General features: G+C 36.1%; 1 protein-coding gene across 1 annotated transcript in view; it reads right to left on the minus strand.

Moving 5' to 3' along the window:
• Positions 1 to 827: 827 nt before the first annotated feature.
• The window catches only part of LOC136026476 (dentin sialophosphoprotein-like), a 33,117-nt gene continuing 15,926 nt past the window's right edge, over positions 828 to 18,018 (minus strand). The window contains exons 2-3 of the mRNA XM_065703093.1: positions 9,836 to 11,507; positions 828 to 7,037 (exon numbers count right to left, since the gene is read on the minus strand). Of these exons, the coding sequence (XP_065559165.1) occupies positions 6,618 to 7,037; positions 9,836 to 10,174 (759 nt within the window). The 5' untranslated portion in view covers positions 10,175 to 11,507 and the 3' untranslated portion in view covers positions 828 to 6,617. The remainder of the gene's footprint in view (positions 7,038 to 9,835; positions 11,508 to 18,018) is intronic.

Here is an 18,018-nt window from a genome sequence, read left to right on the forward strand (position 1 = left end):
TTTCTCTATTAAAATTGTCTTCACTTTCTGTTATTGTGTTGCTACAAGAAAACATAAATGCAAATTGATCCCTTTTCAATAATTATTCTTGTTCCACTTTCTGTTGCTTTTTTAAAGTTTGTTTTGAGCCAAAGAAAGGAAGTAGATCTGCCCTTTAATGGTTATTATAGCCTGTTACAACCAAATAAAATAGTTGGGATGCTGTCACTGCAGGGGGGGAAACTGTCGCCCCTCCCCCAAACGATTAAAATAAAAAAATTTCATTTTTAAATTGGAACTGCCAAGGAATGTTTAGGAGATCAAACAGTTCGTGGTAACGAATTGTAGTAAGGAGCGAATCGGCTCAATAGTAACCGAAAATCTAAAAATAGGAATTTTGGATACCAATAGTTACATCAAAAGAATTCCATTTTAATGCTGATTTTAAATATATAATTTTCATCAAGTTTAGTCCTACACATCAAAAGTTATAAGTCTGTGAAAATTTGCCTTATTTGAGAAGATAGGGAGAGACACCCCCTAGAAGTCATAGAATGTTAACGAAAATCACATCATCAGATTCAGAGAACCTTACTTTAGAAGTTTCAAGCTACTATCTACAAAAATGTGGAATTTCGTATTTTTTGACAGAAGACAGATCACGGATGCGAGTTTATATTTTTTTTTCCAGGGCTCATTGTCGCAAAAGGGCTCATTCTAACGAAAATTAAAAGTTTGTGCCCTTTTTAAGTGACCAAAATAATTGGAGGGCACCTAAGCCTCCTCCCGCGCACATTTTTCCCTAAAGTCCCCAGATCAAAATTTTGAGCAATTCTGTTCAGTTTAGTCGAAAACCTATTAACCATGTCTTTGGGGAGGACTTTGGGGAGTCAAGATTGAACCGTATCTCCATCCTCGAATCAAATGTATGGGCCTACTTAGAATACCTTTTTTTATCTTAACTCGTACATAAATGTACCTATACCATTAAGACTGTAGGGTTACCACACGGGAAACAAACACTAAAATCAAGCAGGGTCATAACAATCAGTGCATTAGCTTGGTAATTTCGGTACCCAAGTTTATTCTAAAATGCCTAAAAACGAGGATAAGATTTCTAACTTCGAAGCTGAGAAATATCGGTAAAGTAATGTTGATGTTCCTTCAACTGTCCATGTTAATGAACCAACATGATATTACCTCCATTGATTACAAAAAACAAGTAGGGTAGTTATTTGCTAAAACCGTTGCGCTAGCAAAATAGATCTTCTTTGGTATATTACTGCATATATATTTTTGGCCTGCTTAGAGCACCTTTTTCTATCTTAACTTGTACATAAATGTACCGATACCGGTAAGACTGTAGGGCAACCACACGGGACATAACACTAAAATCAAACCTTTTTCTAGCTTAATTCGCATATAACAGTATATATAGGTTTCCTTCAGTTTCATTTCCTACATATCTATGAAGACTACACTGTGAGCAAACCCTCAATTTAAATATTTATGGAAACCTAACTGTCTATTCTATAGTGAAGAAAACATTTACTAATTAATTCAGGCATAAGCAGTAAACACTGAACCAAATAAGGTTGGCACTTGACCCGTATCAATACACATCTGATATAAAATGTGAGATGTTCAATCAATAGAGCACTAGCATTTTGGAAATTATGCGCCGTTGTCGTCCAGACGGAGGTTTAACGACGTTAGTGACCCAACTCACGTTGGCGGCGTCGCTTTTCAGACGATAAATATGCTACATTTGCGCAATAGTGGGTCTAGCCTTTCTTTTAATATCATCTTGCACTATTGTTTGGTATGTTGTTTAATGAATTTTTAGTTTAATAAATTAGAAACAACAATTCAAGAGGCATTATGTTACGCTTCACATAAAAGCGAAAAAAGTAAGAGTTATTTTGGGCATTTTGTTGGCTATGGTTTCTCGACTTCGGCTATATCGAATGTTATGGTTTTTTGGCTGTTTACGCTTTACTTAAAACCAAAACAATAAAAATGTATTAAGGTTTTTCGACTGTTATTATCGACTAAACGATTATGCATGGAGGGTTTGTCCTGGGTATTCGCAGAATGGTAAAAAATTTTTATATCAAATGATTTATTTTTGAACGTGACAACTACTCCTACTGCTAATAACTCACCGCAGAACCAAGCTGCATGAAGCCAACATAGCTTCTCCTCCGCGTGCTCCTCCTCCGTCTTATTCTATCCAAGTCCTCCCTCTTTATACCTTCCCAAGAAGTTCCCATTTCCCTTAAATCTTTTCTTACGAAATCCTCCCACCCCAACCGTGGACGACCTATTTTCTGTTTAGCCCTAGTCAATTAGCACAAAAGGACAATTTATCATCCTTTATCCAATAAAAATAAATGTGGGTACAGAACGGGACCGCAAAACCTACCCTGGCAATCTCAACCTTTCTCTCCTTATGGCCCTTGAAAGCGTTATTGAACCACACTTTCTGTACAGCCTACTTTGCAAAAATATATTAAGTTGAAAAAAACGTATTTATAAGACATACTGGGTACAATTATTTTGAATTAAAATAATCAACTTGGTGAAAATTAATAAATTTAGACAGATGGTCTATCATCTATGGCTATCCGGATATGGCCTTTTATTTTTAAAACTTCTTTACAGAAAGTTTGATTGAATAATTATCAACCAAAATCTAATAGGCCGATGAAATCTGCCTGGTGTGACATTCAGGGGAGAGACATTCTAAAAAACCCAAGTGATATTCACGAAAATCGTACGATCAAATTCAAGATATTTGAGAATCCTACTGTAAAGGTAAGTGTAAAGTTACTACATGAGCGCGGAATTTTTTTTTTTTTAACAATGAACGTCACGCATGCGTGCCTTTTTTGTCACCTTTTTTCCCACGAGGAATCGTAATTCACCGAATAGTCCTAGAAAACAAGAAGAGAGCTCATTCGATCGGAAAAAAATTTAAATAAAAGTGCTCTTTTTAGGTGAAAAAAAAAAGTTTCTTTAACTGAAAGCAAGGAGGGACATTAAAACTTAAAACGAGGCTGCTTCCTCCTCAATGGCTCTTTACGCTAAAGTTTGACTCTTTCTCTTAACTCTGCTTTTTAAAACAGTAAAAAACTTTAGCGTAAAGAGCGGGGCGTTGATAAGGAAGCAGCCCCTTTCATATACGAAGTAATTTCTGTTCATTTTAAGTTTTAATGTCGCTCCTTACTTTCAGTTAAAAAACTTGTTTTTTTTTATTTAATTTCTGGACGTTTTTGAATTAATGCATGTTTTGATCTTGGCTCTCCGCACATAAATAATTCAAAAAATATTTGTTAATTAATTGCAATTAATCGGAAGATTTTGAGAAAAAAGAAGCAAAGGAGGAGGCCTAGTTGCCCTCCAAGTTTTTGATTACTTAAAAAAGCAACTAGAACTTTTAATTTTTAACAAACGTTTTCACTGGTAAAAAATATGCGTAACTTACGAATTAACTTACGTAACGAACTTCTGTATTCATATGTTTTTATTGCGTATATGAGGTGGTTCAACCCTCGTCGATACCTCGCTCTTTACACTAAAGCTTAGATTGTGTCCCAATTCCTTAAGAATGACCTCTGAATCACAAAGGCCGTAAAATAAATAGTTGAAATTACTAAAAATACTTTAGTGGAAAGAGTGAGGTATAATGAGCAAGTAAACCCCTCATATGCGTAATAATTTTTGTTCGTTTAAAGTTTTAATGCTGCTCCTTACTTTCAGTAGAAAAAACTTTTCATATTTATTTTTTCTTTGTTTTTTTTTTCAAATAAAGCTAGAAAACCCTGCGCCCCCTTCATTGAAATTCTCTTTTACCATGAGAAGTCTCTCCATGGAAATATCGTCCCACATAACCCCCCCTCCCTAATCCAAAAAAGCCCCCTGAAAACGTCTGTACACTTCCCAGTGTAAACACAGGTCAAAATTTTCAACTTGCAGCCCCTCCAACGGGGACTGCAGGGGAGTAAGTCGTCCCTAAAGACATTGTTATTAGGTTTTTCGACTATGGTGAATAAAGTGGCTATCTCAGAATTTGTATCTGGTGACTTTGGGGAAAAATGAGCGTGGGAGGGGGCCTAGATGCCCTCCAGTTTTTTCGGTCACTTAAAAAGGGCAGTAGAACTTTTAATTTCCGTTAAAATGAGCCCTCTCGCAAGAATCTAGGACCACTCAGTCGATACGATCACGCCTAGGAAAAGAACAACAACAAAAAACAAGAAAACAAATAAACACTCATCCGTGATCTGTCTTCTGGCAAAAAATGCGAAATTCCACATTTTTGTAGATCACTGTCAGTCTGTCTCACCCTTGAATTTCATGTTGCAGAATTGTTTGGTACATTGTTCTTTCTTTCTTTTAGTTTAATGAATTAGCAACAACAATTCAAGAGGCATTATGTTACCTTGTAAATGAAAACGGAAAAAGTAAGATTGTAATGTTGCTCCTTACTTTCAGTTGAAAATACTTCTTTTTTTTATTTAATTTCTGAAAATTTTTAAATAATACAGGTTTCGCTTTTGGCTCACAGTAAATGAACAGTTAAAATGAAATTTCCATATTAATTTCACTATTTTGGCGAAATAGCTTTCTCAAATTATTGATCGGACGATTTTGAGAAAAAAGGGGTAGGGGAGGGGGTCTTTTTGCCCTCCAGTTTTACTTACTTAAAAAGGCCACTGGAACTTTTAATTTTATTTACAAAGGTTTTTATTAGTAATAAATATACGTAACTTACAAATTAACTTACGTAACGAACTTCTATATTTGTATATATTCATTACTTATATGAGAGGATTCACTCCCTCGTCAATGACTTCTGAATCACAAATGCTGTTTAATTAAAACAAATAGCTTTTTCAAATTGTTAAAAATAAATTAGCGTAAAGAGTGAGGTATTGAGGAGGGGACGAACCCCCTCATATATACAATAATTTCTATTTGTTTTAAGTTTTAATGTTGCTCCTCACTTCCAGTTAAAACAACTGCTTTTTTTTATTATTTAATATCTCATTGTTTTTTAACTAATGTTGTAAAATTCAGCACCCCCTTCATAGAAATTCTCTTCCCCCGTGATAAATTTCTCCATGAAAAGATCCTCTTATGTAATCCAATCTCCCAACCCCCCACCACCAGAAAAGTCCCCCTGAAAAAATCAGTATACTTCCGAATAATCAATACTATATGTAAATTTGAGCAAAGCTCATACCTTGCAGTCCTTCCCCCGGTGACTGTGGGCGATTAAGTCGCCCTCAGAAACATATTAATAAGATTTTTCGATTATACTAACAAAATGGCTATCTTAAGATTTTGATCCGGTGACCTTGGGAAAAAAATGAGCGTGGGAGGAGACCTAGTTGCCCTTCAATTTTTTCGGTCACTTAAAAATGCCACCAGAATTTTAATTTCCGTTGGAATGACAAACTTCCGTCTAAGAAACTTATTTGTTTGAAGTAGTTTAAAAAACAAAACTTATATCTTACATCAACTGGTCTCTTTTTCTTAGAGACGAAATATAATTTCTTAAATGATAGTATTTACGCCTACTTAGAGCGTTGTTTGCATTTTTTTTATCTACATATTACAATGTCGAAATTAAGTTTCTATTTTGTATATTTTTTTGTATATGAACAACTTTGCAGCACCATAGAAAAATTCATCAAATTTTCTACACTCATTTTCTCGATTCCCATTAATTTTAAACTGACAATCTGTGCCTGAAATACAGCAACAAAATCAGCTAAATTAACTTCTTGATAGGTTGAACGATTGATATGAAAATTGACCCAAGAAACTTCAAGTGCTATTATAGATTCTGAATGTATAGACTCTGAAAGATGAATCAGGTCATCATCAGTTAGTTCACATTCGCTTAAATTCAAATATAGCAGGCCTGATTCTAGGTTAGAAATCCAACTGTTTAAGTAGCCGCGTAGTTTGTTACTTGACAAATCTAACAGCTGCAAACACGGTAGACTAGCGATCCATCTGCCAAACAGATCAGCAGTTACTGGACAGCTATTAAAGTCTATACAACTTTTTGCAATACTTACAGCCTTAAGATTATGAAATTTCTGAAATTTCAATTCATCAAGTATATTTGTCATGGTTGAAAGGTTTTGAGTTTGTACATTAACACTCTCAAGTACATTTGCTGAGAGACTTGCCCTCTCCCTATGCGCTACCCCATGACTATTGAAAACAATGTCACGTCCAGTATAGTATTTTACCCCAATAGGTATATAGGTATCTTCTGTTACCCTAAACGACGGAGTTTGGTAAACAATGTCAGATCCAGTAAATATATCATTAAAGGAGTCGTCCAATCCTAAATGACATAGATTTATTTGCAACTTACTTACAAAATCACTGCAAAGTATAGCATTGAGGTTCATATACTCTTCGGAAATCCAAATACCCAACTCCGATCTTTTTAACGAAAGATCCAGCGATATCTGGTGAATCAAATCACCATCTTCAGCGCGTATATCCGATATTTTTTTTTAAAATGAAAAAATATCCACAATATTCAACACAACACCTCTTATATCCAAAATGTTAACTAGAATACTTTCTTTTTCTAAAATAAGATTGATGAAAGATTAAAGCAAATTTGTGGCAAAATTAATTGAGCTAAAGCACTGTAGCCTATGGTCACGAAAAACAGAGGTAAGAGAAATACTTTTTGAAGGCCAGATCTTCAGTAGATCTTTGACTGAATGATTTTTGACAAGAACATTTTGCATTAATTTCTCATAGAATTCCACTGGCAAATCTAAAGAAGATATATGTTCTAAAAGAGATTCTAGAGAAGATATGTCCTCTGATTCAATTAAAACTCTCAGTGATAGACTTTCAAGGCTTGGGATTCTAAATTTGGAATGAAATTCACAGGTTACACAGTTCTTGTTCCAGGAAAGAGGATTTGATGTCTGAAGACTCCCATATTGTGACAAAGCCTCAAGACGAAATCTTGCCTCTGAATTTTGTGGTCTACTTTTATTCATCATATGGGCTTGATTCTAAAATCGAACAAAATTATTAACAATGAATATGGCGAACTGCCGAGCCACTTTGAGGAATATTTACGAGGGCTTCAGGCTTAATTTGTCAACCTTACAGAGCAAAACAAGCAAAAAAGGCATTTTACCATGGAAAAAAACATCATGGAGTACATTAAAATGACCAGTATATAAATACAGTACTTCTAACTAGTTATATATCATTACAGTGTTACACAACATCTAGTGGATGGGGGAGTTCATCGTATTATCTTTAGGGGAGGGGGAGGTCAAATAGGTTAAAACCTCAAATAGTGCATTGATAGTCCTAATTTTTTCTGACTTCTTAGGAGAGATCAATATGAGAAACATTATTCTTCAGCCTATTTTTATGTACAGGAGTGTATTTTCATAGTACAAACAAAAGTATACTCAGCAGTAGCAACACCTCCTCTCAGATTACACAAATATTTATAAGATAGTGTGTAGACAGTAATTACATTCCTATGCATAACAACACCAGAAGGTGGGTGAGACAGGCCCTGGAAATCTCTTTGCCTTCAAAGAGTCTCCCCTCCTTTCTAAAAAGCCTATCTATTGGGAATCTGAAAGCTTTCTCTGCATTTCAATCCCTCCCTAATCACTCAGAAAACAAAAATCATGGGTTCTACCACTGTCAGGGTTGTGACAAATCTCTAAATCTAACAATGCACATGTTGAACTTAAAAATTGCAGCTCCAATGCAAAGTGGAACTTCAAAATTACAGCTCAATTACAAAGTGGAACTTTAAAACTGCATTTCCATTACAAAGTGGAACTTTGAAATTGCAGTTATATTACAAAGTGGAACAAACTATAGCATAAGTGATATAGCCTTTCATTCCTATAGCTCTTCCATCACACTTTACAGTCAAGACACTGATTACCATGTGGAAAACACAACAGGCTGAACATCAATACAAGAAAGAATATATTTTGCATAGAAATTAAGGGAGATAGCTAAGGGAAATAGAAATTAAGGGGGGCTAGACTCTTATGCAGCAGTGTAATTATTTTCAAACCATACCTATTTATAATATTTCATTATTTTCTGATAATATGGCTCTTTTGTTTTTTTTGCTTCAGCAGTTGCCAAAGTTCATTTTCAGACTATTTATTAAGGATCAATATTCTCTAAACTTAAAAGAAATAGAATCAAGAGATAAAGTTTTAATGAAAGACAATTTGTTGTTCAAGTAATATATACTATTATTCGGATTTTCGTCTTCTTCCTGGAAGGAGCATCATGAGCCTCATTTCATTGGAAGGGGGAGGGAGATCTTCGTAAATTTTACCGAATCGCTACCTGATTTATGCCAAATTTTCTGCATAATCATGAATCTTGTTAAATGGTGTTGCACTGTTTAGGCCTGCATACCATGCTACTTTAGTTTAGCTTGTTTGTGTGTCAGATATACTTATATTAAAGCGACAATAATTTTAAAAACTTATGCAGTGATTATCTAAAAACGGCAGCAGAAAAACCTGACGTTAGCCTTGAAAGCATTCTGAAAAGTAAGTGTTTAAATTCTGACCACTAGCGCCATCTGAAATTCTCATTGCAAACCAACTAGAAACCTTACGAAGATGTCCCTACTGTTCGGCTTAAGCAAAAAACAAAATGACACAGAAAGCGCACAGGTTGAAGAGTCCAAGAGCGCAGAGTACCATGTACTTTATAGCGGTAAATCAAAGTATTCCAGTAATCAGTATAGTTCACAATGACAGGGGAACAAGAAAGTCAAAGCTGCCCTCAAGGAACAAAATTAGGGGCTCTTTTATTTCTTGCTGTTATCAACCCCATCCTTGCAGAATTTAAAGAGCATTTCAAGTTTGTTGACGACTTGTCTACACTTCTCAAATATATAGTCGAAAATGAAGTAGGAAAGCAGCAACTTGACCTGACTTTCTTCACAGAATTCATCAACCAGTGCAAGTCAAATAGTCTACAAGTGAATGAACAGAAATCAAAAGTTTTACAACTTAATCCACTCAAGTGAGATATCAAAATCCCAGATGTTCCGTTTTTAATTGTTTCCTCTACAACCATCCTAGGTGTAACATATATTTCTGCGGATTTTACAAAATTTCTGCCAAAATTTTCACATTTGGCAAAATTTTTAACAAAAGCCAAAAAAATGGAGGGGCGGTGTGCACCCCCCTCAGGACGCCCCTACTTGCTGCTGATATTTTGGCAAACGAGATATTAAAAATGCACTCGGTATTGTTTCTAATATATCACAAATGAAACTCAAGTCTTTTTTATGGTTTGAGATGGACTCCCCCCATCCCTGAGCCAGCTAGTCCTGAACCAGCCAGACGGCAAGCGTTCGAAATACATGACATCTATATATCAGTATTCAAAAACTGTATATCCCCAAAGCACCAAATCCTACATGTGCAATTTTTTTTTTTTGGTCCTTCCTCTTAAGGGGACAGGGTTTGTAACAGCATTTCTTTATTTTAAAGTTTAAAATAGAATAGTAAAGTTGTAGGGGAAGAGGGCAAAAAGAAAAGAAATACTACTCACATCAATTAAAAGTGCACAAGTCCAAAACAAGAGTTGTTAGGAGGTAATTTGTCACAAATTTGTAAGTCAAAACATTAGACTTTGGGTTGGTTGTAAGTCTTGGTAGTATCTATACATGGATCTTTTACTTATTCAACTGGAGCAGCTAGTTTATTTTGTAACATGAATAGCTAGTTAGTTCAAGTTACAATTGGTTTTTAGTTCAAAGCAAAAGTGAAACACAAAGTAACAGATAAATTTCAAAACAAACCTCATCAAAAGCTAAAGTGTTTCCTTTTGGCTGGAAAGCTTCAGGAAGTTCAAGAGCCTCTGATAACTTAGTCCTTCTCTCCTTTGCACTATCATCAGTGTTTGCACTATCATCCGTGTTTGCACTATCATCAGTGTTTGCACTATCATCAGTGTTTGCACTATCATCAGTGTTTGCACTATCATCAGTGTTTGCACTATCATCAGTGTTTGAACTATCATCAGTGTCATTGATACCAAGCATAGCTTCAAGGCCAACATCTTTGCTTTCAATTTCCGTTTCTGGAGTTTCATTTATCAGTCCCTCCACTAGTTTAGATTCACTATCTGAATCACTCATTTCTGGTTCACTTTCATCAGCACTAATAAGAGCACTGATGTCTGCCTTTTGAAACTCGTCACTATTAATATCACTGTATCTCTTAAGAAGATCTTCTATGGGAAGGTGTTGTTCAGCTTCCAACTCTTCAATTTCATCTTTAAGATCAACCACTGGTTCATTTTCTTCTTATTCATCTAAAGTGGACTCATCATCATCAGAGCTTTCATCTGCTTCAATGTCACTACCACTGTCAAATGGTGTTTCAATTTTATGATCAAGATATCCAGGTGGTAATAAATTTAACAGATCTTCAAGGGGTATTTCAGATTCTTTTTTTAAATAGTCAATTTCCTCAGCTACACTTGAAATGTTCATATCTTTTTCTTCTTTATCAGTAGTCTCTTTATCATCAGTGGAGCCATCTTCAGGCTCAAATTCAATGTTAGATTCTCTTTTTGAAGATGGAGGTGTTTCTTGAACTTTGCCTTTCATTGTTTCAGCCAATGGAGAAGAAAATTCTTCAGTTTGCTGTACAATCAAGTTTAACTGCTGATTTGACATTTCCTTTTGCTATTCTTCAAGCAACAGATTCTGCTTGTATTCTGAGACTTTCTCAACATTTTTCCAAAACTGTCTATCTTCTCTTGCAACAAATGAAGCTATTTTTCTCAGCTTAGTTTCTTGCTCTTTCTCAGCTTTTAATGCAGCCTGTTCTTTCACCTGAAAATTTTGAATCATTCTTGCACATTTTCTGGCTGCAGCTAACTTCCATTTCCTTTCTTGGACAAAATCAGCTGCAAGCCAATGAACTTCTTCAATAATCCCAGTGTGTTTTTAATCTCTGGGGCTCAGCTACCTTAGGTAAACGTTTCTCACTCCATAGCCCTTCTCTTTGAAGCTCAACAATTCTTAGGAAAATAACAGCTTCATGTTTAGCCCTTTCTGCAAGCTGATCAGATGTAAGAACAGATGGCCTACCAGGACCAGAATGTCCTGGAGTCTTTAGAGAGACTTTTAACGATGCAGGTGTCACTTCTTGCTCAGTCTGAAGACCTTTGGGCTTTTGAAGTGCTGGCAGAGATTGTTTGTCAAGGTATGTCTGGAGGTCTTTGTTTGGTTCTTTAGACCATTCAAAAAACTGTAGAAAGTCACCTTCATTTTCCAAATAAAATAACTTAGAATGTGACTTAATGTGTGCTTCATAAAGGGCCCTGAGCTGATTATTCTTATACTCGAGGATTTTCTTCAATAAATCATCATAACTTTTGAAAGTTCCATCAATTCCCAGTTTTGACTGCTTTTTCTCTGGTTCAGACATTTTGCATAAAAATTATACTAGGTCTTTGTTGGCCTGAAAATAATACAAAAATCAGTTTCAATTTGTAATGTGAATAAAAGACAATTATAATTACACTAGCGCCAGGTTATGGGGAGGGGGAACATTTGATCTAAACTGACCTCTCCTTGTCATACATATATAATTGATTATATAATTGACTTTTTAAGAGCATTTTATTGACCACTTTTTGATTGAATAATTACAATGAAATTCAATTAGGGCTCTTGAAACAAGGCAATAAGAAACTAGATTCTCATCTGGATGGAATATACACAACTCTTTTGCCACAACGGGAGAACAGATGTATCCTATAATGGATGTGAACCCTTCTAGTGCTGCATTGTTTTTATAAGCATTCTGCAAAAGTCACACTTCTATAATCCATTGTTAGACATTATCTTAGCGTCTTGCATAATATTTCTCTTTCTGATTTCCCCATTATCTCTCATAAGTAGTTTGAAAGGAAATAAGAAAACCTTAAAAAAATCATTTGTCCCTTAGATATCTTTTTTTCTGTTATAAGAGTTTTTTCCAACAGAATTCCAAGACTGGTCTAATATTACAATATAAGATAACTACAGGGAGTGCTCCCAAAGATTGATGCTGGGATTCATTATGTTGACAAAGAAAATTGAGTAAAGGCAGTGACGTAATTTCGTTAAACTCTAGGGTTAGGGTTGGCAAAGTTGAAGCAACAGCTTTGAGGTTTCCCAAAAAACCTGATAGATAATGTTTATAAACACTGGTTGGAACTGAGGCTGAAAAATCCTGCAACTGAATATAAGCTGCTTTCAAAATGACAAAAAGAACAAACTGCAAGTGGATGTACAATTTCTGCAAAAGAACAGAAACCAAAGACAAAATCTCAACAAAAAATATTACAGCAAGTATAGCCAACAAATTTGTATCATTCAGTACTTTCTAAAATGATTTTTTTATTATTATTATTTAAGAATTAACGACGCTTCTTGACTACTAAGGTCCCTGCGTCGGCCCTGCAGTGCATTCCTGCAGCGTGATTCCAGTTCCAGTTCCAAAAATTGTAGGGAGGTATATTCGATCTCTGGATGATATTTTTTTGAAGATGATGTTACCATAATTTGCACTTTACGCCAAAATTAAGGTCCATACTGGATCTGTTGTGATGAAAGGTTAACAGAAGTAATAAAAGAAAAAACAATTAGTTCAAAACAAAATAGAAGGGCATTTAGAAATAGACAGAGTGAAAAACAAACAGTGTTAAGTGCATCAGATGACATTGGTTACAGAAGATAGATTGCAAATAATCTAAATAAGGAGTAAAAATAAGTAGAGTTGAAATATGACTTTCAACACTAAAAAGACTAGCTAGAAGTAAGTGGTGTTACCAGCCAACAATCGTATTCGATTTTAAATTCTTTATTGGATACAAATTAGACTATTAGTTTCAATTTTTTCTCTAATTTTACCCAATTTACTTTGAAGATTCTTGAATCTTCATAAAATGATGTCATTCACATAGCTACAGGACAGTACAAATAAACAAGCTTGATCTAAGCTCAAAGTTGGAATGCCTCTAGTGTCCCTGTATTTTAAAGAAGACATGAAGGTTTTGAAAGACATGCTACCACAATGATATCTTGGATGCAAGAGCTTTCTTACCCTGCAAGACTAGCTAAACTGAACCTCCCAGTACAGGAGAAATAGAAGTACACAGGTGAAACAGAGGTGATGTCATTTTAACACATAAGCTAATGAAGGTCAACACCCTCCCAGCAATATTTTCTACTGTTTGTCCTAATCCAAGAACTAGAGGTGCTGTCCTGCAACCTGAAACTTGTTAAGGTGTCTACCCTAACCTGAGTCCATACAATTATTTTCTTCAAGAATTGTCAATAATAAGATCATACTCTCTGAAGACAAAATTACTTCCGAGTCTGTTGACATTTTTATAAAAAAAAAAAAAAGGCTGCATGCTGAGTGGTCCTTGGGGACCACTCAGCATGCTACTGATCATCCAAATGCACCTGGTCACCAAATAACAAAGAAAACGACTTCAATAATCAACTCTGGAGCTTCACAAGGAAAAATCCTTTGATTGCTCCATGCTGCAACGAAAGGTATTTAGTTTTCTAACAGTAAAATAGAGTTGTAAACTTATTTCAAAGGGGGAAGTTCAATGGATAGGTAGTTGATGCCTCAAAACTGTATTTTCAGACCCAGCTAATGATCAGTAAGGTACCCTTTAGATAAATATAATTACTTTAAATTGCAGCTTGGAGCAATCTAGCGATTTTCCATGTGAAGCTTCAGAATTGATGTTTGAAGTTTGTTCCATTGTAGTTTAGTGATCAGTAGCTTCCTAGACCACTCAGAATCCAGCCTCTGTTTAAATATTGACAGGTTCATCAGTTACTCTTCTTAACAGGTTTCAGCCATTGACCTATGGTTTTTAAATTAGGACCAACAATAGGAAATAATGCTGGAAGATTATTAGCCTTCATTGACTTATAGATTATAATGGAATTACTGCTATATCTCCAAAATACAAGTTTTGGGAGTTTCAGCTTAGCTAGTCTTGCAGGGTAGGAAAACATCTGCAAGTCTAAATATCACTTTGTTGGCATGCTTCTGCTTTCTTTTTGGGGAATTAGTGGAAAGGGTATGCTTAATCAGTCCCAGAGTTGAACTAGCACCAACAGCAGAATACTTAGCATGGTTACTGAATTTTCAATATTAATGGTAATTCACTCGTTATTTATAGAGGATATTGAGTGACATGAGAGAAAATAAGAACAACAAGGATTTGTTTAGCCAAAGTGAATAACATGGTACTTAGCAACATTCGATTCAAGTTGCCAAGCTACAGTCCATTGATTAAGCAGTCTAAGATTATTTAGTGGAAGGGCATGATCTTAGCATGATAAAGCTGGTCCAAAAAGCCTTGAATCATCAGCATAGTGTTAATTTATTACTGATAGAAATTGAGGGCACTATCTTCCCTTCTATGTTTGGACTAGGCATTTAAGATAAATATTAAAGGGTGACTCCTTTAAAAAAAAAAATCAAAAAAAGCTCATGTTAAACATTAGAAATCAAAGACATTTAAAAAAAGAGGGCTGGTGCATCCCTTGAAATAAAATTTCCCCAGAAAGTTCCCTTATAAAATATGAAAAATTTTGCAACAATTAAACATTCTTTAATTAGGACCAACAGTATGAAATAATGCTGGGAAAGTATTAGCCCTCATCAACTTATAGGCTAGAATGGCATCACCTCTATTACTCCTGCATTGAAGTACTGGAAGTTTCAGCTTTGCTAGTCAGGTAGGATAGCAGCCACTTGCTAGATATCACTTTGGTAGCATGTCTCAGCACATCTTCCAAAATGTTTATGTCTTTTAAAATAAGGGGAGGCTAGAGACATTCCTGCTTCAAGTTTTGGATGCACAAGTTGTTTATGCAGAAATCTGATGATTTTAGCAGAATGAGAAGAAAGAGTGCTCTTAATCAGCCCTATAGTTGAACTAGCACCATCAACAGACTTTTCAGCATGAGTGCTGAATTTTAGTTCCTTGTCAATAGTGACTTTTATGGAAAAATCTGGCATGGATGTAATTAGCAGAAGATGAAGGAAAATAAGAATTCCCCTTTCATGTGGATGCAGGATGTTTAAATTAATCAGATTGACAAGTTTCCTTCTTATGTTACACAATTTTTTAAATCATTAAAAAAACGTTTTATCCCAATTCCATTTATTCCAATAAAACTAAATGGGTAACGTTAAATTGCAGCTTGGAGCAATCTAAACATTTCTCCTTGTAGAGCTTCTGAGTTGAAGTCAGGATTCTTCAGTGTCCAGGTACACTGTGCAGATTCATAGCTTCCCAGCTGAGTTTACACTCTCTGGAGGATCTTTCAGCATCCAGACTTCATTTAAAGATGTCCACATATTTGGCAGAAACAGTTATTTTTTCAAAGAGTTTATTCCAAGTGTTGATAATTCTTGAAGAAAAGAACTGAGCACAGACTCTGGATAGGGTAGGCTGCTTAACAAGTTTCAACTGATAACCTCTAGTTCTTGTGGTAGGACCAACAGTGGAAAATAATGCTGGGACAGTATTACCCCTCATTAACTTATGGGTTAAAATGGCAACACCTCTATTTCTCCAGTAACAGTATAAATTTACCATTCTTCTGAATGAAACATTATAAAAGAAAAAAAAAGTATCACTATTAGATTCTAAAAACTACTTTAGTTTTTTTTAAATACTGAATTCACTCCCAAAGACACCAATTTATTCTCTCTCTCCCCCTACTCTTATGGTCAAATGTGTAGTGATTATAATTGCTTTGCTAGTGCTTGTGTTTATTTTTGCTGTGTGTGCTATGCTTGCTTATATTGCTTTTTCTTTATAGGAGCTTGGGTTAAATAAATGCATTAATAACAATTGTTGCATGGTGTCAGAAGTGGGATCTTGGCATTGAAATATAACAGCACTATGGAAGTCCAACAGCTATCCATCAACTGGGATGCCAGCTCCTTGGCAGATGAATGGAATCAATTTGAACAGCATGCCTGGTTGATGCTTATAGGACCGCTGGCAGAAAAGACAGAAAAATCTCTGTGTGCCTACCTGCTTATCTGGATGGGAGAAAAGGGACAAGAGATCTTCAATACTTTCGAAATGGAAAAGAGTAAAGCCAACACAATTGAACCCCTTATCAAATACTTTAAAGACTATGCAAGCCCAAAGAAAAACACTGTGTTACAAATTGTCTGTGGAATTCGAAACCAAGCTGTCTGAGAGAAACTGCTAGCGGAAGGTGACTCATTAACTCTTGAGAGTGCAGTGTCAAGATGTAGAACCTACGAAACAACCCAAGCTCAGCTAAAATCATTCAGTGGTAGTAAACCAATATCTGTCAAGCAGGAAGTTGATGCAATCACACCTGGTCCAAGCCAGAATAGCTTCAAAAATCAGAAAGCTACTGTTAATAATCACACCAAGCATAGAGAATGCTATTTTTGTGGTGGATCTTACTCGACTAATCATGCATGTCCAGCGAAAGGGAAAATATGTACACAGAGCAAGAAGCCAAACCATTTTGCAAGGGTCTGTCGCAGCAACAAAAACGTAAACACCATTGATGAAGATCGTTAGTCATTCAGAGAGGCAGTCAATGATCAAGAAACAATGTTCCTGTATGCCATTGACAAAGGTAGTGGCAAAGATGAAGCCCTTGTCCCACTGACCTTAAACAACCAGCTTTCAGTCAACTTTAAAATTGACACAGGAGCCCAAGCAAATGTCCTTCACAAAAACATTTTCGACAAGCTTGACCCAAAACAGAATCTGCAATCAACTAATCAGCAACTGACCAGCTACTGTGGTGCTAGGATCCCTGTCATTGGCACTTGTGACCTTACCTGTAGCCACAAACAGTATCCTAGGGGTGCTCACAGATTCTATGTGGTCGACTCAGCATCGACCCCAATAGTGGGATATCGATCCAGCAGACTTGAACCTCATCAAACTAGTACTCAATGTTAATGCAGAACAAACCAGCATAGACGAGAAGTACAAAAGCCTCTTTCAAGGCATTGGTCAACTTGAAGGGGAATGCAACATCCATCTAAAAGATGGGTCCATACCAACCGTCTATCCGGCCAGAAGGGTACCAGAGGCACTAAAAGACAAACTTAACAGAATGGAAAGAGACGGAATCATTGAAAAAGTCACAGAGCCCACAGAATGGGTAAATTCAATGGTGATGATTGAAAAGAAGAACGGAACTGTAAGGCTATGCATAGACCCAGTAGACCTCAACAAATGCATAAAGCGCCCTTACTATCCCATACCTACCTTAGAAGATGTTACAGCCAAGCTGCATGGTGCAAAGGTGTTCAGCAAAATGGATGCTCGGTCAGTGTACTGGTCATTAGTCCTTTCTGCAACTGCATCTGAGATAACAACATTCAGCACTACATACAGCCGTTGTCGATTCCTAAGAATGCCCTTTGGCTTACTTTCAGCACAAGATGAGTTCCAACGCCATATGGAAGAAGCATTCAAAGGGCTGAAAGGAGTAGCCATCATTATTGATGACATTCTAGTGTATAGAGCAAACCAAGAAGAGCATGATGAAAGACTCCAAGCCATTATGGAAAGAGCACTAGAAAAAGGTGTTAAATTCAACAAGGATAAATGCAGCTTCAGTGCAAGCAGCGTATGCTATTTTGGAAACGTAATTGGAGCTGATGGCATGAAACCTGACCCAGAAAAACTGAGAGCCATCAAAGAGATGCCCAGACCTCAGAGTCACGAAGAGCTGCTTACCCTCCTTGGAATGTTGAACTACCTTGCAAAATACATTGCCGACCTGTCTACTAGAAATAAAAGCCTTCAAGGCATACTCAAATGTGAGCCGTTCTCTTGGAGTCCTGAAAATGACCAGATGCTGGTAGAGCTCAAGCAGTCAATCATGTCAGGCATCTCCTTCTTCAACTACAAGAGCTTGAATGTGGAGCTGAAAATCGACGC

Source organism: Artemia franciscana, chromosome 4 (assembly GCF_032884065.1).
Source record: "Artemia franciscana chromosome 4, ASM3288406v1, whole genome shotgun sequence".
NCBI classification, from domain to species: Eukaryota; Metazoa; Arthropoda; class Branchiopoda; order Anostraca; family Artemiidae; genus Artemia; species Artemia franciscana.